Source organism: Anabrus simplex, chromosome 4 (assembly GCF_040414725.1).
Source record: "Anabrus simplex isolate iqAnaSimp1 chromosome 4, ASM4041472v1, whole genome shotgun sequence".
NCBI classification, from domain to species: Eukaryota; Metazoa; Arthropoda; class Insecta; order Orthoptera; family Tettigoniidae; genus Anabrus; species Anabrus simplex.
In genome coordinates, this window is record NC_090268.1 from 196,719,377 (window position 1) to 196,745,810 (window position 26,434).

The 26,434-nt window shown below is 38.9% G+C and overlaps 1 protein-coding gene and 1 long non-coding RNA gene across 4 annotated transcripts in view; one reads left to right on the forward strand and one right to left on the reverse strand.

The window, feature by feature from the left end:
- kkv (hyaluronan synthase-like protein kkv) overlaps positions 1–17,602 on the forward strand; it is a 391,180-nt gene extending 373,578 nt beyond the window's left edge. For all 3 annotated transcript variants that reach the window (XM_067145303.2, XM_068227201.1, XM_068227202.1), the window contains exons 21-23: positions 12,405–12,572; positions 12,657–12,897; positions 16,810–17,602. In XM_067145303.2, the coding sequence (XP_067001404.2) occupies positions 12,405–12,572; positions 12,657–12,897; positions 16,810–17,165 (765 nt within the window). In that variant the 3' untranslated portion in view covers positions 17,166–17,602. The remainder of the gene's footprint in view (positions 1–12,404; positions 12,573–12,656; positions 12,898–16,809) is intronic.
- LOC136871752 (uncharacterized) overlaps positions 1–26,434 on the reverse strand; it is a 76,184-nt gene that overhangs the window by 29,149 nt on the left and 20,601 nt on the right. The window contains exon 3 of the long non-coding RNA XR_010859813.2: positions 12,341–12,559. This is a non-coding gene — a long non-coding RNA (uncharacterized lncRNA). The remainder of the gene's footprint in view (positions 1–12,340; positions 12,560–26,434) is intronic.

Below are 26,434 nucleotides of genomic sequence, written 5' to 3' on the forward strand. Positions count from 1 at the left end.
AGTTGCTGCAAATTAGTCTATACTTCAAGGTTGAGTGGATGGTCACTGTGGATCTGGAAGGAGGAGAATATCATGACTGGACAACATCAAGGATTACACAGGCTTTTGATCAACAGAACAGATTTTAGAACAGTTGTAAACATATATGGAGTTGCAAAATTGGTTGCTAACGTCAGAGAGACCTCTTAAAAGAAGAATAAGAATAAGAATAAGAACTTGGGTTGTATTTATCCTTTTTCTCTTTGTCGATTTCTACCGGCTGTATTGCCTCAGTTTCGAATCTGACAGTTGGATCGATATATACCTGCCTTTTGTTTCCTTGTTGAAGGCAATGATTTCTATTTAATGAGTGTTACCAGTAATGGAGATGCTGGAAAGAGATATAGAAAAGCGCATAGCTTTTACAAACGAAAAATTGCAAGTTTAGACATATGTAGGGCTAAATGGGGAAGATTGAAAACCATTTCAGACACGTGACCACACAGCGTTATTACATGGAAATGTATCAATTGAGATTGCTACGCTGTTTGAAATTTCAATATCTACCTATACCAAACAGCACGTATGCATTTCAGTGGGCTTGGCAGACTGATATGTAATAGCAACTCTGGCTCGGCGAGGAAAGCAACGGGAAACTACCTCACCCCTCATTTCCCTAGTACGCCTCTTCAGTGATGCCTAGGCCATCTATGACAGCTGATGGCAGAGCTGTTGAGGATCCCACCAGCGAAATCGCTGACGGACTGAACATACACCAAACAGCACATTAAACAATGGAACATCTCTGTGATGAACTCTGGGTATTCTATATCACTGTGCTAACCGCTACAACTCAACAAATTCACTATGGCTTATCTAATAAGAAGCGGATCTAATGAAACGGGTGAGCCAAGAAGAGATCTGTCATCAGTGTCTTATTTTCTTTCTGTAATATCATGTATTTAAGCTGTATTTTAGTTCAAATAGAGGTGCCAGATTATACGAGTAGTGTACAGGTATCATATCACATCAACCCATCCTGTCAAGAAACCACAGTCACCACTCTCAGTCCACAAAACGTTTCATCCTTTCACCCCGATCATCAATCACTGTCACCATCTGCTGTATCGACGCCGTGGGGCCAAGTGCTTGTGCTGTGGATTCTTCCAACCCACAGTGTATATTAACTGTGTGTGTGTTCTTTGTGTTTTTCTCTGTGTGTTGTCTTGCATGCACAATGTTATAGAAATAAGCCTGCAATAAAAGGAATGCTGCATCTTTGTTATGAATTAGCAGTGAATAGCAACCAAAAAAAAACTTTTCATCATTAAAGTTAACTGAAAGCATGTACAGATTATTTTTCTTACTAGCAGTATTTTACTATATGTGTTCATTGATATGCAAATGTAGCATCATTCTTTTATTGTATGCTCTATTTATAACATTCTTATATACTGTATAAGTGTGCGTTGGTGTCAGTTTGTGTTGTAATGTTTGTTCAAACTATTTTTTAATACAAACTTTGAAATCATTGCTATTTCATTTTTTTAATAAGTTGAACTAACATATTAAGCAGGTCATGATTTCAAGGTTTTGGTGTATATAAAATTTATCTTAAATACTCACTGAGTGAGATTAGTTTTATGTTCAAAATGTTTCATGTACAGACAGAGATTTAGTTTTCTATAAAATTTGTACAAAAGAAAAAACAAGATGACTGATTTCTCAAAGCTCTTCACAATCAGGAAATTTTATATTAGAAATACATTGAAATTAAATTATAATGACAACCCTGTCAATCAATCATCAATGATCTGCATTTAGGGTTGTCGCCCAGGTGGCAGATTCCAGATCAATTTATTATTTACCTAGCCTTTTCTTAAATGTTTTCAAAGAACTTGGAAATTTAATGAACACTTCCCTTGATAAATTATTACAATCCCTTATTCCTCATCCTATGAATGAATATTTTTCCTCTTGAATTCCAACTTTATCTAACTTTTTTCTATATCCATATGATCTGATAGCCTGGCAAGCTTCAACTTTTGAAAAGGAGACAAAGTCTGTCATAGTGCATTGACACTGCCAGTAGCTTCACACTGGGAAAAAACGCTGGCAAGAGGAATGAGTTAGCCTGAAAATGTATAATGTTCAATAACTGCCCCATTATATTGGTATTATAAATTTACTCATTCGGGACAAATAATTCAGGTTCCATAAAGGAATCTATATCCGTAACACCCTGCTAAGTCGAGCAGTTCGTCACCTTACTCCCCGGTTTTCCTGGCCCAAAGTTTGCAACATTTTTGTAACACTATTCCTTTATCAGAAACCACCCACAACAAATCGTGCTGCTTTGAATCAAGTAATCTTGGTGTGGGTCCCATACAGCGGATCCATATTCTAACTGGGGTCTTATCAGAGACTTATATGCCCTCTCTTACTACCCTCATAACTATGTGAAGAGATCTGTATCCTTTCTTTACTACCTCTTTAATGTGGTTTCCCCAGAGAAGATCAATCCTTATATTAACACCTAGGTACTTACAGTGATCCTCATGATGTAATATCACCCCATCAACACAGTAATTGAAATTGAGAGGAGTTTTCTCCTCAGTGAAACTTTCAATCTGACTTGTCATCCCATTTACAATCATACCATTGTCTGCTGCCCATCTCCCAACTTTGTCAAGGTCTTTTTGTAATCACTCACGAACAGCCTTTATCTGTGATTCCAGTTCTTTAAGGCATTATCTTTAAGAACAATGCTTATGGTTGTGAAATCAGCACATGAGAAGTGGCTTATTTTGTAGATATGTAGGAAAAGTCATTCCCTATTCACTCATTCCCTCAATGCTGAGAATGTAACCTCCATGGAAATGTTTTCTTTTTATATAATCATTCCCCGTTCTTTGCCAGACACAAGGAATGTCCCAGTTGTCTGTTTAATGGTGTTTGAGCAGTTTTCCAGAGCTTGTCAATACTCTTTTTTGTCAGTGATCTTCTCTGTGATGAGGAGTTTCTTCTGGTACTCTGCTCCATACCAGGCTATTTGGGCTAATATACAAGGGCTGATCAAATATAAACAGAAATTATTTTTTAAATTTATTGCATCAACCAAAAAACAAAACCACACATATAGATATCACTTTTCTACATAGTGTCCTGCGTTAGATACACATTTTCTCCATCAGACTGGTAAGTTTTTATGTTGTCCTGATAGAAAGAAAGAGGACGTGTGCGGAGCCAGTTGCGCACAAACTCTTTTACACTTGCTCCATCATCAAACCGCTGTCCTCCTAGGTCATGTTTGAGTGGTCCAAACAAATGGTAGTTGGAGGGCAATAAATCTGGACTGTATGGAGGGTGTTCCAGCAGTGTCCAGTGAATTTCCTCCAGTGTTTCCCACGTTAAAGCAGCAGTATTCGGCCTTGTATTGTCATGGAGAAGAATGACGTTTCGGATTGGTTGCCGGTGTCGCTTGTTGTGATACGCAGCTTTTGCTTCATCCAAAATGCGACATTAATAGGCTGCCTTCATTGTCCTTTGTTCCTGAAGAAAATCTACCAGCAAAACACCTGCGGAGTCCCACAAAACAGATGAAAGCACCTTTCCAGCAGATCGGCATGTTTTGGCCTTGACAGGACCTGCTTTGTCTCTTTGCCGCCACTCCATGCTTGCTTGCTTTGACTCTGGGGTGTAATAATTCACCCAAGTTTCATCACAAGTCACAATATGATGCAAGAAATCCCCTCCTTCCTCCTTGTAGTGATGTAGAAGTCTCTGACAATCTTCCTGGCATCAAGTTTAATAATAATCTTATTTGCTTTACTACTAACTAACTACTTTTACGGTTTTCGGAGACGATGAGGTGCTGGAATTTAGTTCCGCAGTTCTTTTACGTACCAGTAAATCTACCGACATGAGGCTAACGTATTTGATCACCTTCAAATACCAACAGATTGAACCAGGATCGAACCTGCCAAGTTGGGGTTAGAAGGCCAGTGCCTCTACTGTCTGAGCCACTCAGCCCGGCGTAAAGTTTTTTGTTCCTGGTTGAGGAGACAAGGAGCCCACCTGGCAGACAATTTTCTGAAATGGAAATCATCTTGGATGATGGTTTGAACACTTCTGTAACTTATTCCTGCAGTTAAAACAGTTTGTGAAATTTTATTCGCCAATCTTCATCAATAATGTCACAAAGGGCAACAATGTTGTCTGCAGTGATGCTTGTCTGCGGTCTCCTTTCATGAGGTTCATTTTCCACAGCTTCTCTTCCTGCCACAATTTTTTTAGCCCACTCATACACTTGAGTCTGCAAAAGTGTTTCTTCCCCAAACTGTGCCTGGAGCCGTTTAAAATTTTTGGAAGGTTTTGTGCCCTCTTTTGTGAGAAATTTGATGATGATGCAATGCGCAACAGACGTGTGTACTTCTTGCTCACTCATGACGTACTGAAGCAGCCAAACTCTCCATCGTATTTTGCGTGCGCAAACCACTCTCCAGACACCCCCACCAACATCCTGGCAAAGCCCTGACTCAGAATTATTACTAACAGCAGTGGTACATTCAATTTTCCGTTTATATTTGATCCGCCTTCATAACTGAAACTTGAAACTTGTTTGATAAATTTTTTGATTCTTCATCAACATCATTTGTGAAATTATGGACTAATTTGTAATGACAACTGTTACATTATGCCATACATCTCTTTCTTTCAGCCATTCTTATGTACCTCTAGAAGAACATCAACTGTTTGTTTAATCAGATCCACATAATATCTCACAGCACTTCCATAGCCTCTTGAGCCCTGCAGGATTACTTTTTTGCTATTTTGTTCTACGTCACACCGACACAGATAGGTCTTGTGGCGACGATGGGACGGGATAGGCCTAGGAATGGAAAGGAAGCGGCCATGGCCTGAATTAAGCTTCAGCCCCAGCATTTGTCTGGTGTGAAAATGGGAAACCATGGAAAACCATCTTTAGGGCTGGCGACAGTGGAGTTCAAACCCACTATCTCCCGGATGCGAGCTCACAGCTGCATGCTCCTAACCGCACGACCAACTCGCCCGGTGATTACTTTTTCTAGATCATCTCTTGTGATGGTGTGACCAAAGTATCTGGCAATTCACTGTTCTACTGTCAATATTAGTTATACTTTCATCTTCAGCTCATTTAATATCAACTAATTAGTTCTTCTGGATGCCCATGGGATTCACGAGTATGAAGGATGAGAGTTTTCCACCTAATCAATACTTTATTTACAAAGTGTCTAAAATTTTAATTACATTAAAAGAAAGTACCCGTTTCGACCTGTTAAATGGTCATCATCAGCTGTTGGTGAACCTGCTTATTCAATAGCGACTGTACAGAATAAAACATTACTAAGATTAAACATGAATGCCACTATTCTAATACAATGCTTAACGTTAAAAGATATAAACATATGGTACAGATTTTGAAGTTAAAAAGCTTTGACTTCCTAGAGTCCCATGAATGCCACAATTCCAAAAAGTATATTTGCTATAATATTAAAAATAAGCTACAATTCTTAGTCTAAAGAGTCACTGACATCCTGGTGTCAAGTTCAAATATCTTATGCTGTAATGCCAACATTATATCCAACGGTTGTATAAGGTAGATTCAAAAGTGCATTGCTGGGCCGCAAATATGCGGGGAACATCGTGTTCAGTAGAATATGAGGTTCTGTACTTGTTTTACAGGTACTATGCTCAATCTCAGTCTATATATATTATTGCTGATAAACATGCTAGTTTTTACTAGACTTCTTGTTGAGCAATAAGTTGCTGTGTATGACTTACTGGAATCAATGAAAGTAAGTGTGAGTGCTCCCCTTGTGATGGTGTGACCAAAGTATCTGGCAATTCACTGTTCTACTGTCAATATCAGTTACACTTTCATCTTCAGCTGATTTAATATCAACTAACTGAATAAGCAGGTTCACCAACAGCTGACGATGACCCATTTAACAGGTTGAAACTGGTACTGTCTTTTAACATAATTATAATTTTAGATACTTTGTAAATAGTGGAAAACTCTTGTCCTTCATACTTGTGTGCTCAAACTATCAACACGGACCATGAAGCTGATAGATTATAGTGCCCATGGGATTCTCAACATTCCCCTCCTACAGAACATTTTGTTTAGGTGTAGGTCTGTCTTCTTTAGTGTCCAACATTCAGATGCATACATAAAGACGGAGAACACTAAAATGTTGATGAGGAGCATTTTAGTCTCATATGATATTAATGCCAGTATAAAGGCCAAAACTAGTACTGTCACTTGAAATAAAAATGTATATTTTTGAATATTGTAGTGTGTTGATTAGATGGTAACATCCCATCCTTACATTTGGTGAATTTTGTGAGCATTTTAGTGGAGACAGTAATCTTGCGGTGGCTTTTCCATATCTTCAGCTGTACCACTGTGGATTTTGCAATTGTTAATCTTCTGATTTTCTTAGTACATCCACCTGTACTTGTAATCAGATACTCTAAGTAGAGAAAATGATTTACCACTTGCTTCCTCTCAAAAAATAGTTTTCACATCTCATGACCCCTGAGTAAACAATGAACTTACTGTTTCCTGGAGGCCGCTGCTAAATGGAAATAACTTGAGCTACAGACCACTATCGTCCGTGCGGAAAGTTCGATACATCTGGGGTAATGTATTTCTACAATCACAATAGCACTAAATACCTGTCATATACAAAAATGCTGCCCCAAAACAACAGTCACATAAAAACGTGTGATTGCATATGGCATAAAAGAACAATGAACTTACATCAGCACAGGTGCCGTCTTACCAACTGCTGAAGCACGAATGACCGGACAATTTCTAAATAAAAGTATTTCCTACAAACATGAGGGAAATTTGCCCAGACCACTACATGGGACTGCTGGTCCCAGTAGAACATTTTAAATTTTAAAGACAGGACCATGGCGGTCCCTAAGGACTGGTACAAGTATTATCAGAAAAAAAACATATTTTTCATTCCATTTATGTATATTTATATTATAGGCCATAGTTTTTGACATTTGAGACAAGAGAATACAAAAACCACAGTCCAACAGGAAGGTTTTAAAAAATTTGTCTGTCTATCGATAGCCCTGAAGATGGTTTTCCATGGTTTCCCATTTTCACCAGACAAATGATAGAGCTATACCTTAATTAAGGCCACGGTCACTTCCTTCCCATTCCTATCCAAATGTCGCCATAAGGGATATCTGTGTTGATGCAATGTAAAGCAAACGGAAAAAAAAAGGAAAGTAATCCATCCAGGACATCGTTGAGCGCTTCTCTGAAGATCAGTTCAGAGTATAGGTTGAACAGCAGTGGCGAAGACACACAGTCCTACTGAATGCCTCTGAATGCCTATTCATGAATAACTCAGAGAACTAGTTTTCAATGCACACACTCACTTCTCAACCCCAGTTGAGGTTTCGGATTTGTATATGGTTATCCCCTGTGCTCTACAGTGCATTGATCATTTTGTTGTGAAGACACCTATCAAAGGCCTTGGAGAAGTCCAAGAAACAGGCATACACATTGCAGTTGACGTCCCTGCAATGTTGGAACACCAGTTGAATTCTAAACAAGGCCTCACAGGTGCCCAGACTGCTATAGAATCCAAATTGAGATTTGCCCACATTTTCCTCACATTTCTCTTAAATTTGACTCCGAATAATTTTGAGGAATACTTTCAAGGTGTGGCTCATAAGGGTGATTCTTCTAAAGCTGGTGCATTCTTTGACATTCACTTTCTTTAGCAAGGTAATAAATGTAGATCTCTCTCTTTTAGGATGATGCCAGTATCTTTATTGCACAGCTTTGTTATTATTTTCATGCATGCCTCCTCCATGACCTTCAAATTTTCCACAGAGATGTCGTCTGGCCCGGCAGCTTTTCTGCTTTTGGCAAATCTGACTGCTCGCCTGATCTCAAAGATCAATGACAAGTCTTTTACATATCAAAACCATATGACATGCAGTGCCAAATGCAAATTTTGCCCTTATAAAATCTAACTAGCACAGCCAGGTTTGAACCTGTGATCTTCCACTACTGAGGTTGACACTTCCCACACAGAGGGAGCTGAATATAAGACATAAAAATATTTATTTTTTAGGGCTTGTACTACGACTGTCAGATAAACAGCCAGATATGTAGGCTGCAGTTTTGCAAACTAGAAGTTAAATATTTTCTTGCGTACTACCAACGGATTTTAACGACGGTATTGTAATGCGGAAGATGTAGTAACATTTTTATTGGGGTGGTAATAAGGTTACTGAAAATATAGTGAAATTTAGCGTAGTGGTATACTTGTTCCCTGGTGTTTTCGTTTGTTTAGCTCTATTCCTTTTGAAATTGTATTACTAGAATCCAATATCACACTCTTATTAAACCTATAATGTGGAAGTCCAGGTCAAAAACAGAATTAGGACTGAAATATACACATACGAAGAAATGTTAAAATTAATTAACTGTATAACGAAACTGAAACTGTTATAGAAAATAAAAAGACTGAAAACGTAACCTGGACGCAAAAGTTAAGATTCAGGTTATGTATCTTTTTTGTCTAGTACTATTTATGAGGTTGCGCGTTACGACGAAAGTAAAGTTTGTATTCGTAATTAATGCCACTGATCATTAATTTTATTATTAATTCAATTTATTGTTTGCTCATTGAATAAGTAGTTAGTTTCTTTCTTTTCAATACAATGTGAGAATAGTAACTGGCAAGCATTTATCTCACTTTAGCGTAAATACTTTTGTAGCAAGTTGTTATGAAGTAAAAGACATATAACCTCCTTAACATCCTCATTCGACGGACGAATCACCACGAACAACATCGTATACCTTTTCTTCATATGTGCGTCGCGGATAGATTTGGAATAGAACCCAGGCTTTTGACACGCATTTTAATGATAGGAAAAGTGTACTATCACCTTTAGTACCCTACCGACTACTATTTACAAGATAAAAAAATGTTAGACTACTGGGACTCGAACCCACGATAAACTGCTTAGCAGCAAACTTTGCTGACCTAACGACCACGGCTACCCATGAAGCTTGCGCTTGACTGCTTGTGTGCTACTGATATACTCAGTAGCAACAACTTGCTAGCTTGGGAAATCTTTAAGAATTCTGTGATAGCTGGACAGGAAGCACGGCATACTTTATAAATATATACATAAATTACATTGTAACAACTTAATTTCGCACAGCATCATGCAGATGTAGATTCATCTTCACGAGTAGCCATCTTGATTCTTTACAGTAGCGTCCCCGATAAGAGCTAAGTCCCAGATAAGAGCGTTAACAGCCTCTCCAACTTCGGCATAGCTATACTCGAGAATATTTTCCCAGATTGCACATAAACGAAAGTCGTAGTACGCGGTTTCAACCGAACTTCCAGATAAATGTCCAAACTGCCAAATAAATTTATACCGCACTTTTATCTGGCTGTCGTAGTACAGGCCCTTAGTCATTATAACTGACTATCTGTATGTATAGTTTGACAATCATTAGCTAAATGGTTTGCTAAGAAAGATCAACATCATCATCATCACTGATATTATCTGAAAAGTACCTCTTGATTAACAAATGTAAAGGCTTTGAGAAATCAGTAAACATATTGTGTATACAACTGTGTTTGTCCTGGTGGAAGAGATCATGTATTATACTGTAATTATAAAAAGTGTTTATTGTGTATAAAAGCAAAAGTGAGTTCATTTTCTTAACCATGGGTCATGCACATCTAGGAAAGACTAAAAGTCAGAGATTTTGCTGAACTGAGAATTCCAATAGAGTTATCTAAATTTTTAGTTTAAATTCGAGATGAAAAGCTAAGTAGGGAGAAGTTATTCATTGTTATTATCATTCCAGCAGGCACGGTACGGTTTCTCAGGGAAAGAAAACTACCTACGTAAATCCTTAATGGATTATACGGTACAGCCAGAGGTGCAATGCCGAATGTTAGGCAGCAGAAAATAACCCAACTCTCAAAAAAGGTCCAACGGCTTCGGGAGGAACAGCTCATTTATTTGGGTGCTGGTCCCCAGTGGAGGAAATGCTACTGAAACCCAGCAGACAGTGTCTGCTCTCCAGGTCAGGGACAGCCTCAATGAAACCTGGCACTTAGGTATAAAATGCCTTTGGGTGTGCTGAGCTTACCATAATAATAGCCTATATGAAGTGTCGAAGTGGATCAGAACAAAGACATAAGGAGTACCCCAGAATAGACACACATGCTCTTGTGTCTCCAGAGGGGTGCAAGAAGTAGATGAGAGTCAATACTTCACAGCCCAACCCAGGAGCTCCATGGATAAGGGTTACGGAAGAAAAGGAAAGATGAACTGCTGTGAAAATGCAAAAGTTGAACCATTTTTGTTTATTTATTTTATTTAGAGTTGTACCCCACATAACAATTAAATTTATGAGCCTACAGCGAATGATTTCAAAATACGAACAACCTCAAAGATGTTAACATAATAGCATTTCCAGTGGGGTGCAGGGAAAAATTTCCCAGATTCTCTCGTGACTGATGCATGCACTTCGGTATGATTAAACGAGTAGTTCAGGACAACAGTATATCGACACTGAAGGGCTCTCTTCAGATTCTGAGAAATCATTTGTACTCTTCATATTAGTAGACAGTAAATATTCCCTTTTCAACCTTAAACATGTTGTTTACTTAAGATATTTTTTATAGTATGCTTTGTTGTAAATACAGCCTATAAATGGGAAACTTTCTTACTTATATACAATTTTAAGCCCGGTCTAGAAAGCCAAGAATAACGGCCGAGAGGATTTGTCGTGCTGACCACACGACACATCGTAATCTGCAGGCCTACGGGCTGAGCAGCGGTTGCTTGGTAGGCCAAGGCCCTTCACGGGCTGTAGTGCCATGGGGTTTGGTTTTTTAAATACAATTTTAAGTAGTTTCCCGTTGGCCAATAGATGTTTCTCTTTTCCCTATTCACCTGTTCTCACTGTTCAGCACCAATGTACTGTATCATCAGCAGATATCAGATTTTTAGGCATTAAATTTTTATTTTAGGTGCCTAAAACAGGCTCTCAAATATGAAAAAAGATGGGTTCTAATAATTTATTTAAGCAGCCTCAATTTTACGTGTTTTAAAAAGGATTTATCAATTAAAATACTATTTTTATGCTGCTAAATTGGTGGTAACCTTTCAGGGAGGGGGAATATAAAACAAATTTCACTCACCTCTTTTCATCAAATATCACAGAATACAATTTTAACATCCGATGTGAAAAGGGGGAACTCCCATAGCTGCTGTTTAATTAAAGATAACTTAGAAGCTGACACTTTCAGCATAATGCACACGCTGAACAAATGGACACACTGAATTGTTCTCACAGAATAAAATGAAGAGTTTTGTTTCCAGCAGATCAATGGACACTGTCTCCCATCTTCATGACACAGACTACAGACGTGTTTACCGAGGGAGGTTTTTAAGGACTGTCGGGGAGTGTGGTTTACAGCTTCCACTTTTAAGATTTGTGTTTCAAAAGTATTTCAAGACTATATGGTTCAAAATATTGAAAATGAAGCTGCAAATATTTCAGTTTCTCGGAATAAATTAAAAGCATTTTTTAACTGCTTTAGGAAAAAACAGGAATTATAGCAATATAGGCAAAGAGAGGCTTGGAATAAATTAAAAGCATTTTTAATCACTTTTGGAAAAAGCTAGGAATTATATGTTCCAACATCAATTTAGGCCTTTTTAGACATTATACAACCACCATTTTTAACATTATAAATACATAAAACGTATAAATACAACTTCATTTTAAGTTATCTGTTCAAAAACAAAATTGGTTTTTGCCTAAAATTGAAGGTCTTATCATCAGCCAACAGGTGTTCTCTAATTAAAACTACCGTGATCAGACAGTCTTCTGATTTATGCTGTGTATGCAGTATCAAAGAATGATAAAGTTTTGAGTGTTTTGCAACAATCTTTGATTTGCATAATTGAAAGAAAACATTCTGATTTATTATATAAGTCATACACACAAAAGATGACCCCATCTAAAAGACATATCATTACTTCACTGAGAAATCTCTGATTTTAGTAGGCTGTGCATGATTAAGTGGGAAGAATTTGAAACAGCAAATTTCATGTACATATTCCACATTTTTTATGTCTACTTGAATTTTACTTAATACCATAAAGTTCATGGAAAGATAAATGAAATATTTAAAAAATAATTAAAGCTAGATCTAAAATTACATATTTATTATTTTTGAATGTTTTAGTTTGAAATTTTATTCATTTCTAATAGTTAAATGATTAATAAATTAAAGGTACATACTTTACCAGCAAACGTTCTTTGCCATTTGATGCACTGTTAATACAGCATCTTCGTATATTCATAGGTACATATCTCCAAAGAATACCTCCAGTTGGAACCAATTGGTCTCGTTTTTGTGTTCTTCTTTGCTCTCATCTTGGTCATCCAGTTTGTAGCCATGATGTTCCATCGCTTTGGAACTTTGTCGCACATCTTGGCATCGACTGAACTGAATTGGTACTGCAATAAAAAGGTAATTACCCTGAAATAGATGAGTCAGGTAAATCAATACTGCAGATAACTTTGCACAGACTGTTGACATTCCTTATTCTTTCAGGCTGAAGACATGTCTCAAGATGCCATTATTGATAAAAACTTTGTGGAGATAGCCAGAAACATGCAACGACTACGAGGACTGGATGACGACTATGAGAATGATTCTGGTGCAGATAAGGTAGAGAGGCGTCGCACAATCCACAATCTTGAAAAGCAAAAACAAAAAACAAGAACAATTGGAACACTGGATGTTGCCTTCAAGAAGAGATTCTTCAACATGCAGAGCGATGGAGCAGGTCCAGGTTTGTTCAGAACAATTTCTCCACTCTCAGTTAACAGAATCTTCAATTCTTTCAAAGAGCATTAACATATTATATAAGGATGCTGCTTGGGAAAATGAAGTCAATTAGCAAAATAAAACTAGAATATTCTTTTGTGAGCACATGTTGATGGGGAGAACTGTATAATTTAACAAGTTGGTGAGGTGATTATTGGTCAGCAATATTGTAATAATGTCTTCGCTAGAAGTATCAGAATGAACAAAAATACCCACACCACTGGACGCCCAGTGAGCATAATATCGTTTTGTCGAGTATAGTCTGAAATTTCTCAAGACTGTATAATGACCTGGTCTGAGGTTTATCTTCTGAATACAGACTATACTCGCCGCGAAATCAGTAATGAGCTGACAGAACTCAGCAAGATGCCTGTCATAACCGTTACAATTCCACTGTAACAGTGCTATAGTATGGATTAAAAGAGAGAGTGTTAGATTATGAGCGAAAAGATGCTATTAAACCTAAACACTATCAATATCAACATCTACATTCGTAGATGTAGATGAAAGCTCGATGTCCATCCCCTCATCGAGAGATGGAAGGACTGATGACCACAACTCGACGCTTTCCGGGGGGGGGGGGGGGGGATGTCCCCCTACGAGGGGAGCGCGCAGGTTTTGGAGCATCATAAGTTATGTATTTCATTATGGTCTGTATTGACAATTGATCACTATCAAAGGGTAGGAAGGATCCACCTATTCAATACCATTAGAATGTATCAGCATGTTTAATAATCCACCGAGGAGGAGCCTCGACGGATTTTTGTTTCAACTAAGTAAGAATAATGGGAACAGGCGTACCTGCTGGAGCAGACTCATACCCTCCAGTTGGAGGGTTTTGCTGTCGAAAGACTCTGTGCTATCTTCGTATAATCTAACATCTTGGAGGGTGCATTCACAGCATTGAACTTACGGTGCGCTTCCTGGTAGGAAAGACCATCCAGGGTCTAGATCTCCTGGTTCTTCTTCTCACCGAGATATACCGGACAGTTCCTATCTTGGGGCGAGTGAAGACCAGGGCAGTTAGTGCACCTGTAAGGAGTTGAGCACTCCTCCACGTGGTGAGCTCCTCTGCCACACGTACCACACGCAGACTGATTTGAGCAACAAAATACCATATGTCCGAACCTCTGGCATTAATAGCAGTGCATGGGAGGTGGGATGCACGGCCACACTTCGCAGCGATAGGTTGATACCTTGTCTTTTTCTGCTAACACCGACAATTTGAAGGAGACAATGAACGCACCCGTGGTAACGTCCTCGCCGTTGACTTCACGCACAATGCGCTGGACGTGTCACGCCACGGTGCTTCAAGTCTCCCATCTACTCATCGTCAGTGTTCAAGATGAGATCACAGTGGAAGATAACTCCACGAACCTGATACAAGGTCTTGTGCTCTTCCACTTTGACGTGAATATCGCCAAAGTGATCACACTTGAGCAACAGATCAGCTTGCATGGTAGTGCACGTCTTTAGCAACAAACTACCGTTGCACATTTTCTTCAGGTCTTTCAGTTTGCCGTAGACACCTTCTATGTGCCTGCTAAACAAAATAGACTTTACCAGCTTGAAGTCACTCCCATCAGTTCTGGTAGCAACCAGAAACCTAGGAAATCTGGATCCATTCCTTCACGCTGCGCTTGTTCCCAGGGGGTTGAACTCCTCAAGGAATCACAAGTTAAAGACTTCGATGGGGGACCACCTTGGACAGGTCGAAGACGTTTCTAAGCCATGCTCGAAATCATCCTCCCCGAATGCCACCCACTCCGATCAGGGGTCTCTGTAGCCGAACCAAGCAGCCAAGGCAATACCCACTTGGTCATAGCCGGAACTGCCCGGGGTCCGATGTTGGACGATGCCTAATATGGGATGACTGAGGCAATGAGCACTAGGACTCCATTCCTCCAGTCACCCACAAGAGCATGTACCCCATAGCGTGTACAGAGCACTAAATATAGAGAAAAAAAAATTAATAATATTATGTCCTTCTGGCATTCGGCTGTGCGGGGACCTGTGTTGTCAGGCGGATGCTACTGCAAGGATACATGACGCTCCCACCCGCCGATCCCTGGGTGGTCACAAGCAGGCTTTCAGGCGTAATCGCACACGTAAGAGGCCCATCTCCGAGCAGCACACACATCAAGAATTTTGAATCGGTCTATGACTAACCCTCAAAAACAATAAAAAATGAAGAGGGTACCATGGCCACATGACCCTTTTAGTCGCCTTCTACGATAGGCAGGGATTACCTGTGAATGTATTCAGCCCCTCCCATCTACAGGGGGTCCAACACATTATACCAAACCGCAATCCATGTCCGCGACTAGGTCGCCCCTTTTAGTCGCCTTTTATGACAGGCAGGGGATACCGTGGGTGTATTCTTCATCCACAGGAGGTAGAGGAGACTCGGACAAACATGAAAACATAAAAGGACAATGACAGGCTTTCAATACAGTCTGCCATTAAGATTTTATTGGCATACTGCTTACATTTCCACCCAACTGAATCCCTCCCTCCCATTTTATACCTTTCAGTGGCTGGTTCATGTATACTATGAACAACAAAAGTAAATGATTACAGCCCTGTCTAACCTCTGTAACTAGTTTGAATGCATAATTTCCACATTATGTGATTTGCCAAACTGAATATGACTCCTTCATGAGGGTCTGCAGTCGTCATCTGATCTCTGTGACCTCATTTTATCGCACTGCCTTGGGTAGGTGCTGGTTTTGTTTTCTTCTTGTTGCCAATTAATTCTGTCTGTAACAGTGCCCTACCTATATATTATTGTTCTTTACATTTACCATACCATAAGTATGCGAATAATCCCCGCGTCCTAATTTTAGGAAGGGAAATTTTGGGGGAAAAAATGTATTTGTACAGCTTTGTTAAATATTTATATTGAAAACTGCACATAATTATAAAATTATGAAGCAACTCGTCGATTCATAATCTTTAAAATATATCAACATCTCCAGTTCGCGAGAGTAAATACGAATTTCTCTGAAACAAATCAATAACAAATCTGTGGAAATTCATAATCTTTTCTTTGTAATTAACTGGAAGACATTGTACAACGATAGTTTTTATATGAATGAAGTTATTTAATTCAAAGACATGCATGAACTTTCTGCAGCTAGCCTTAAAACTGTAATTTTTAACTCTCTCGCTATAACTTTCAACTGACACATTTCACTTGTAATTTCACATCCAAACTGTCTCTTTTCAGTCACATATTCACAAAATTCATTTTCTTTTTTTGTCCATATTTTTCCTCAATCACGTACCGCAATTTTTATCCACATTGTACTTTCTTCCTACAGCATGATGACTAGTTTGCTCTGTCTCTTCAATCATAGAGCTTTTCTTTAGGCATGGATTACTTATAATGAGAAATCATACCTGCCATCTGGAAGACATGCTGCTATTTAAAATGACTCCACATAAATGATGTGATATGTACACGGTATGTTTCTCACTTGTGGCAGGAACAAAGCTGCCAACAGAGTGGATAGAACAACGCCAACTTCCATATTTTTGTATGTCATGAACACTGTACCAACAATCATACAAACAATATCCGCACCCCAACTTTTCGGTGCCAAATTTTGAAAAAAATATGCAGGGATTATTTGCTTATAAACGATACCATCGTCTCAATATTTTAAACAAGATTATTCAAACAAAACTTTATTGGGGTTGACAATGCAGTTGTTTAGTCCCTTAGAGAAAACAATAATCACCTAACAATGGGATTAATTTTCACTATCTCATTACCTATTCTTTCCATTTTTGTTATACCTCTGATAAACTGTAGCACTGTCATTTCCTGAAAGGAAATCTGATATTTATAACAATTCGATTTTTGTCTTTTTAGGTACACCTGTGCTGGGCAGGAAACTTACCCTAAGAAAGGAAACTATTAAGGCTCTAGAAGTGAGACGCAATTCTGTGATGGCCGAACGTCGTAAGTCACAAATGAAGACTCTGGGTGCAAATAACGATTATGGTCTCACATCATCAAACAACAACATTGCAAGTGGTCCCAGGCATCGACCATCGTCTGCTGGAATTAGTGTCAAGGATGTGTTCGAAGCACCAGGGGGTGGACATATTAACAGAGCATACAATGAATCTGACGAGGTTGATAAGAGGAACTCTGTACGAATGCATAACATTGGAAGGAATTCTGTTAGTTGGAGGGACAATGATTTGGGAGGACAACATCTGTAAATAAAAGGCTGAATTTCTTCCAATTCAACATGAAAAGTGAACTTCGCACCATTTCTGATATGAATTCAGGAATATCTGACTTCATACAGAACCCTTGATGCAACATGACTGTGTCAAGAATGTTGCATCAACATTAGAGTTTTTGCCATGACAAGTTGAATCAACCTAAATGCCTAGACAATGGTTTTTTCTTCCAATGAACTGTGATTTTTTTAAAATTTCTAGAAATACAACTTGGCCTGACAAAGCTTTTTAGAGGATTGTATCTTGATTCAAAATAGTTTGATTATAATAATCATTATTCTATTTTAATTCCAGCATTATGCACTGCCTGATATTTTATCAAGTGAATGTTATTGATCAAGATATTGCCTGTACATTTCAGGCAAGTATTTATTTATGTGATATTTTAAAATAAAATGTCTACTTTGCTGCTTTTCATGACAAGTAATTCAAAACACAATTTTTTTTCATTTCTTTCTACCGTCAAAAGGACTATTGCTTAGTTCTTTAAATCTGCTCAATCTAATCCATGCGGCAGTTTGTTCTAATTGTATAATCAGTCATAGATTCCTTCCAGTATACTTTAACATCTAAATCTCTTTTTTTGTTTTAAAATAATGAATTTTAGAATTTGCTTGAAAAGTGAAGGACAAGTACATGTGATAAGTAAGTGCAATTTGATCACTGAGAGAACTGAAGATTTTTCTATTTAATAGCACAACATTAAACCTTCTCTCCTACCCTCCTTGCAATTATTTGTATTTGGAACAAATATAAAAGGATCCACAAAAATATATTTTGTGATTGTTGCAATAATTTATACAAGATGTTTCTTAAAATTGGTACATTGGAGTTTTATAATAAAAAATGAAAATGTTCAATTTTATTTATTTATTTACAAACCCCCAATTCATCATTTTGCCCATTACATAGACTTAAAGTTTAGCTAAAATAATCGTATAAAATATTTGACAAAACATTTATTACTGCTGCATATAGTCAGTTTTATAAAAGCTTTGACAAAATGATTATGATTGTTGCACATGGTTAAATCTAAACAGGGAGGTAGAGTATGTGATCATACAGGATAGTAGACAATGATATCTGCACAGCACACGTGAAATCCATTTTCATTTTTCAGACATATTCTAAGTATATATTATAATAAGAAAATTATGTAAAAGATCCACCTTTTCACCACAACAAATTATCCTTTGATTATTTTATTTCTATAACTTCATAATTTTTGCGGGACATGTTTCATCCTTATGCGGATGCTGCACACCCTACAGGTGAACGTTCATTGCTGCATACCAGCTATTATGTGGTACTGGTAGTATTTGATAGTCCTACCGAGACTGCTCAACAAACATCACTGCAAGTGTCAGCAGTAAAAGCAGACATTCTGGACACAACTGAAAGAGCACCAGAGAGAAGAATGTAAAGTGTTGCATGATATTGATGTGTCCCTGTGGACTGTGCACAGAGTCCTGCATGTAGGGCGCCAGTGTATGTATCATGTGCAATGTATACAGTGCCTGCAAGATGATGATGATGATGATGATGATGATGATGATGATGATGATGATGCTTGTTGTTTAAAGGGGCCTAACATCGAGGTCATCGGCCCCTAATGGTACGAAATGAAAGAACAAAAATGTCAAATTCATCCACTGACCAAAAAAAAATAATAATGTCGCCATGAAGAATGAATGGATGGACATGAACCAAAAAAAAAAAAAAAACCAACAACCAAAATACAGTGGATCAGACTCAAAGATCATACATAATTGATTACTGACCAAGGGACCTCTCATAAAGCACGATGATGCTTGATATCGAAAGGGGTGCAAAATCCATGTCTAAGGCCCCACAGAATGGTACATGTCGCGAGTAAAGTAGAACCATGGTATTGGCATGTTGGGGTACTAATCAAAAGTAGCGAAACTCACGGTGTTCCACACAAGACGGTACTACTCACAAGTATTGTACTTCGTACAGGTAACGCAGACCTATGGTGTTTCTCACACAATGGCGCCACTCATAGCCAACGCAAACCAATGAGTTTCCTCACCTAGGTGTACTAGGCACGGATGCCGGTCCCACGGGCCCCATGGTGTTCCTCACAGAGTGGATACTAATCAAAGGCAACGCAGACCCACGGTGTCGCTCATATAGTGGTACAACTCACAGGCTACGCCCAGACCCGCGGTGGTGCTCACATGGGTACGACGCACGGGTACTGGAAACCCCCAGGCCACGCTCATGACTACTACTAAACACAAACCCATTTCGTACTGAACATAGTGGTACAACTCGCAAGTACAGGCAACCCATGGTGTTCCCCGCGTGATGGTACGAATCAAAAGTAGTTTCATGGTTCTAATTTAATCATCCCTTGGTCACCCCTTTTAGTCGCCCCTCACGACAGGCAGGGGATACCGTGGGTGTATTATTCGTCAGCCTCCCCCACCCACGGGGGTGTGTGTTTGGTCCGCGAGAAGTATTTTATTTCCCTCAAGTCCGCCGGCAAGCCGGTTAGGACCCCCCTATCCGCCACCTGGGACGCGCCACGTGGGAGTATCACCTCTCCCCCTGCTACGCCTGCGTAGCAGGTTCGTGGCCTGCAAGATGAAGGTTTTCCAGAAAGCTGGGAATCCTGTGTGTGGTTTCTAAATGAAACGGCACAACAGCCACTGTACCCCGTCTAAATGCTAGCGCAAAGCCTGTTTCACGAGGAATGGGGTGTTAAATTTCCATAATACCCAAACATAGGCACTCGTTAACCCACATGATTCAGCACGGCCATGTTCAGTAGCAATTTACAGTGAATGTGTGAGCCAGTATCATAAGTGATTGCCTAATTAAGCTCCACTTGTTACCAATGTGTATGACAGGTGCAAATAACCAAATGTTCTCCGGAAATAAACTACCAGCACATCTTCAGAATACATCACAATGAAAATGCACATGAACATGTACTTTCTCAACCCATCCGCATCCTTCTATAGCAGAAAGGGCTTGGAAACTATGAATTTTCACACAACTTGTTCAGTTTGTAGACCTCTGAATAAATCAGCATAAATTACATATTTACTGACATAATTCAAGACTATTTACAGAAAAAAGGGTTGTGAAGCAACAGTTTTTTATATATAATTTATCCATTTACACGAAATAGGTTCCCTGTTGCTTGGAGTCCAGGATTCGAAAGTCAGTAGAACTTTTGTGTGTGGTATGGCTGGAAGTGCTCCAGACACACTGAAATGTTGCAGAAGTCACATTGCTATGTACTTTCCCTTTTGGTCTTCTTTGCCAACATGCAACACAGCATTTTGCAGTTTTAGTTCCTTTGGTTTCTGTTGGGGGGATCCTGACGGGAAAATGTCGGCCAGTCAGTCGTGATGGCAATTCTCCAGGTGTAGCTGCCCATCGCTTGACAATGCCTGCTTTAAAGTGATTAGCAATCATTTCCTCTGGAAGTTTCTATTTGAACACTTGAAACATTCTGTCTGTATACCCGTTCACTAGTCTGTGCAACACGTAGGCATTAAGCAGCATCACGTCAATCAAATAAAATAATATTTTCTTGTACACTTTACTGTACCTGTGCATAACATGGAACCTACTCAGAAGTTGCCCTTCAAGGTCCGCTCCCCCCATTCCCCTTGTGTAACCTAAAGCAGCAGTAGGCTTCATTTTCTTTGAACGTGATTTATGATCATTTAATTTAATTTCCGGGTTGAACCGTATTGTACTTGTACGCATATCACATACAGTTTGCCGACGTTTCAAATACATTGCAGTATTCTTTGTCAAGGCGACTGAAATACCCCTACTCGATCCGAGGTAATCAGTCTCCCAGGCAGAAATTACACTACTAGAGTGGCCTTGATCTTGGCCTTTTATATCCTAGCCTTTCTGGCTGACGTAAGCCCTGGCTGTCTCGCGAGACTTCTGGAAAGTATATGTCACAGCCAGGTAGTGGGGGCTTGCCCGCGCTGTTATGTAATGGGGTTGCAGCCCGTGTGTTTATGTTGTGATCTGTATGTCTTAAACTATGAATGATAGGCATCCAGGAATTACTGATTTTGTATCCTTCTTCTAAATTTATATTGTTCGGATGTTTCTTGATTTCGATAGCCTCGCGGATTTTCCTTTCCAGATTCCAAGGGATAGCTGCTAGGATCTTGGTCTTGTCAAATGATATTCCGTGCCTAGTTTCGTAGGAATGCTTGGCTACTGCTGAAATATCTGTGTTTTGGTTCTTGGTGTGACGGATATGTTCTTTTAGGCGGGTGGAGATCAGACGTTTTGTCTCACCTACATAACAAGCTCCGCAGCTACATTCAATGTGTTACACTCCAGGGGCCTGTAAATCTATTGTGTCTTTTACTGGTGGTAGATAACGGGCTAGCTTACGGTGAGGTTTATAGATAGTTTTTATGTTGTATTTGTCCAGTATCTTGCCGATCCTGTCTGTAGTGTTTTTAATGTATGGCAGTATCGCTGTTTTCTGGCGGGTCAGTTCTTCTTTCCCGTTGTTTTCTCCTGCGGCAGCCTTTTCTTTGTTCTCTTCTGATTTTTTAAGGACTCGTCGGATGTTATTGAGCGAGTAGCCATTTTTCCTAAGGGTTTCCGTGAGGAGTTCTTTTTCTTCCTCGAGGTGCTCTGCGTCAGATATCGCTATGGCCCTGTTCACTAGTGATGATAGGACAGCCTGCTTTTGTGATGAGTGATGATGAGACGAGGCGTGTAGGTACCTGTCTGTGTGAGTGGGTTTCCTGTATACTGCGCGACTCAGCGTCCCATTGGGATTACGTATTACTAGCACATCCAGGAACAGTAGTTTTCCGTCTACTTCTATTTCCATGGTGAACTGAATATTTACGTGTATGGAGTTGAGATGGTCGAGAAATAGCTGTAGGTTATTGCTCCCGTGAGGCCAGATTACAAAAGTGTCGTCCACAAAACGGAGAAAACATTTCGGTTTCAGGGCAGATGATCGACCTTCCCAAATTTGGCAAAATCAAATGCATTGTTGTTAGTAAGCACACGTCTTTCTTGTCCTTCCACCTGATTGCAGTAATACTGTTGGTGTAGTAAGCCACTGCTTCACCTACTTCTAAGCAAACCTTACCAAAGTCTTTCGGCATGTTTCTCCTGTCAGTACGCACTGTTCCACACACATTCGTACCTACATTATAGAGATTGTAGAACAAATCGGGTGAACTGTACCAATTATCCATATAAAGGGTGTAGCCTTTATTCAGAAGACTACATGTCTGCGTCATGTCCATCACTACTTTTGTAGTAACAGGTGTATTATCAACATTGCCCTTCCCTACATAAATGTTAAAGTCACATATATATGCGTAGCTGATGTCTGATAGTTTGTAAAATTTGACACCAAATCTTGCTCTCTTGGACCTGTTGTACTGTATAAAGTGTATTCTTCCCCTGAATTTCATCAGTGACCCATCTATACATATAGCACTCATAGGAATATAAACTGATCGAAATGTTGATGTCATATCAACTACTAGTCTTATTTTTCGTAATGGATCTGACATGTCCATAGTTTCATTATCCACAAAATGCAGGTATTTATTTATGGCTAAAAGTCTATTTCTGGGGATAATAATTCTGAAGTAGGGTGTGTCGACAGTTCCTTCTGTGGTCCAATAACTCTGAAGTGTAGGTTTTTGTAACAGACCCATCAAAGTCACGAGTGCAAAATATACCCTGAGTTCATCAGATGATATTTTCATAAACTGGCTGTCACTAGACCCAAACTTGTTGGTATGATCTACTATATAATCGACAAATTTATCATTCATGTACAAAGCAAGATTGCCACCCTGCTAACACCAGCCAGTAAATTCACTCCAGGACCCAAGCCACTAACTCCAGGAAACGGGTGCTATGTTTGTGTCACTAGCTTTTTCCCCAAGCCCATTCAACGATGTCCCCGAAACTGCAACCAGTGTCATGAATAATTGCCCGAGTAGACTATGATCGTAATCTTAACCGACTTCTAGGATACTCCGAGGCTGAACTTCAAGAATCTGACATTAGCGACAGGATTGCAAACAGGCTTCTGTGCTTTATGTTTTGAGGGCTCTTTACATCTTTTTGAGTTCCTGTGGCCTGCTATTTCACTTGCCAATTAACGGGTACACTACGCAAATTAACTTTGAAGGTATTTTCTGAAATGGAAGACACAGGTTTTAAAATTGCAGTTGGTTACTGACAACTGTAAAGTTAATGTAAATATGATGAAAGACTTGTGCAATGGCACCATCTCACCTGAAATTCAGCACCCAAATGACCAAAATCGGCCTCTCTTCCTGAGTTCCGACTCTAGTCATGTGATAAACAACATTCGTTCCCAGTTTTTACGGAAATAATTTTTCCATGAGAAAATCATATCCAGCATCCATATTAAGAAACTATATAACATAAGATAGCAGCGAACAGTGAAGCCTATTGCTGGTTTAACAAGGAAAGTAATTTTTCCATCTAACTTGAAAAAAATGAATGTCCAAAGGGCTAAATGTTTATTTTTGACATGCATTACAGGAGCCTTAAAAACACTATCCATTGTTGCCCCAGAAGCTGTGTCAGATATGGAATCTCTTAATAAGACCATAGAATTTATGGAACATATCAGTAAATGGCATGATATTCATGACGTATGTAAAATTAAGCACTCTTACATGTCAAGAAATGCGGATAAAATGATCTTTGTGGAGTCAGATGATAAAAGACTAAAATGGCTTGAAGACACATTTCTTCCCCATCTCGAAGAAATTCAGAAATATGTTGTGAAGAGTCACCGGGTTAGTCAAGAAACTTATGAAGCCCTGATTCTTACCACCAAGTCACCTGTGGAGAACATTAAATCTTTATTATCAGTTGGCTTCCATTATATCTTAAGTCGGAACTTGAATAGTAACGATATTGAACTTCTGTTTAGTCATCTAAGAAGAAGAGGTGGATTTAATGGTATGATGGATGTGAGATTCTGCATTTATGCCATGGAAACGACTTTAATTACGGGCATGATAAATCCATCTGACTCTCTGAACATAGAAAGAGAGGCTTTCAGGACATCAGCTGCAATTTGTCAGAAAGACTCAAAGATCAGAGCAAACTAGATCTGAAACCTACTGCTCTTCCAACAACAGTTTTGGAATTACTTGATGAGATGTTCGAAGGTAAGCTAAGTCCATTGATGTGCCTCATTAGGATGCAAGATCGTGGAGCATTATGCTACCCATTAAGAAAATTTGTTTACTTTCTGTAAAATACTTTGAATTTTACGCGTCACTCCTTACGTTATCTGGGCGATATGAATTTAGTTAAAAAAATCCTAACGGTTTTCTTGTTCCAAAGTTCATTGAGGCATTCTAATGTGATGAGTGTGATCATTACAAAACTTTTAAAACCAATTCTTGACAATGAAGCCCATAAAATTACAGATGCTCATGACTTGGAAAATAACTTTAAGACAAAGCCTTTAAGTCGGAAGATCTTAAAAGTGTGAGTGATACGAGCAGTCATTTTAACCCATTGAGTGCTGCATATATTTTGGTTTAAAACTGCATTGGGACTGGGATTATGTTGATGGAAATGCAGTGATGCTTCACTCGGTGAGAAATGTATTATTTACGAGAGAATTAAGGAGTTAATTATACAAGAATACAACATATCGTGAGTTAATAAACACTACACCACACCTACTTTTACGGTTTTCCAAGACGCTGAGATGCAGTAATTTTGTCCCCCAGGAGTTCTTTTACGTACCAGTAAATCTACCGACACGAGGCTGACATATTTGAGCACCTTCAAATACGACCAGACTGAGCCAGGATTGAACCTGCCAAGTTGGGGTCTGCTGCTTTATTTTTTCTGATGAGGAAAATAAAAGTAGCTAACTCACTAATGAAGGAAGGAAGGAAAGAAGGAAGGAAGGAAGGAAGGAGACCAGAAGGTGAGTGGGATTGGCGATCCTTATCTCGGATTAGGAACTATGCCAGAAATGAACACTAACATCACTTCGTACGTCAGTACCCTTTAACACTCTCTAAGCCAACCTCAACAGTCATTAGTATCAAGATACGCCACTTATGCAGGAAATGAAATATAAATACAATGTAAGAAAGAAAGCCATACACAGGAACCAAAATGATTACAGGAAACTCATATGCTAAGGAGGGAGTTGGTAAGATTCAAAGGTAAATTGAAATTAAACATTATCTGTTGATTTATGGAACTATATTCTACTTACTCTCCCCAGTATTACAGGTATAAAAATTGTGTAGAAATTTCCACGTAAGTTTTTGTGATCATAGTATATCATAATTTCATTAAATTACATTCAGTAATGTTAATCATCAATTAATATTCATCAGCCAGAATACAAGACAACACAAAATCATTCATTTATGAAAGAAAGACTGGAACTGACAAGTTCCAACATAATAAATACTTTTCTCTCTTTTTGCAGTCTAACACTGCACTGACACGACAAAAGTTTCTGACAACACCATTTGTATTTTCTGAAGGAACTTACTGTATGATACATCTTTCAGTCTGTCAAATGAGGCACCTAGGGACACACACTGTGAAATATTGCAATTTGTACTTCTTTTGTATCTGCTAGAGGATGGCAAGTCTCTGGCAGAGTACTGTTTGAAGGAAACAAGACATGATAGCAAGTACTCTATTCCTACCCATATTGCACAAAACACAACATATCATTCAATCGATCATCTGCATTTAGATGGTAAACAATATCAAGCTACAAAATTGTATGCATTCCTTGTATTTACAGTACTTAAAAATGTTCTATTTCATGTGACATTAAGATATATCTAAATTTCTCTGCTACACAGAAAAGGATAGAATCATGAATATGTTTATGGGCTTAAAAGACAAGCGAGCGATTACAGATTATGTGATTGTTCCCCTCTTACTAGCCTCTTACAACATGCAGAAGGTACAAATAATGCTTCCTTTCAGTCCATCCGCAGGGGAGGAGTTCCAATAAACTGAAAGAATTATGTAGCATCAGGATCTACGTACAACAATATGGCAGCCGATCCAGCACAAAACATTCCCATGCCACGTCACAAGATAGCTCAACCTATACGATCTACATCCAAGGAATTGGTCACTAATTTATGTACAGTATTACGAACAATGCGCTGCTACCTTCCGCGACATTGCCGTGTGCAAGGGACTTTGCTGTGACCTAGACG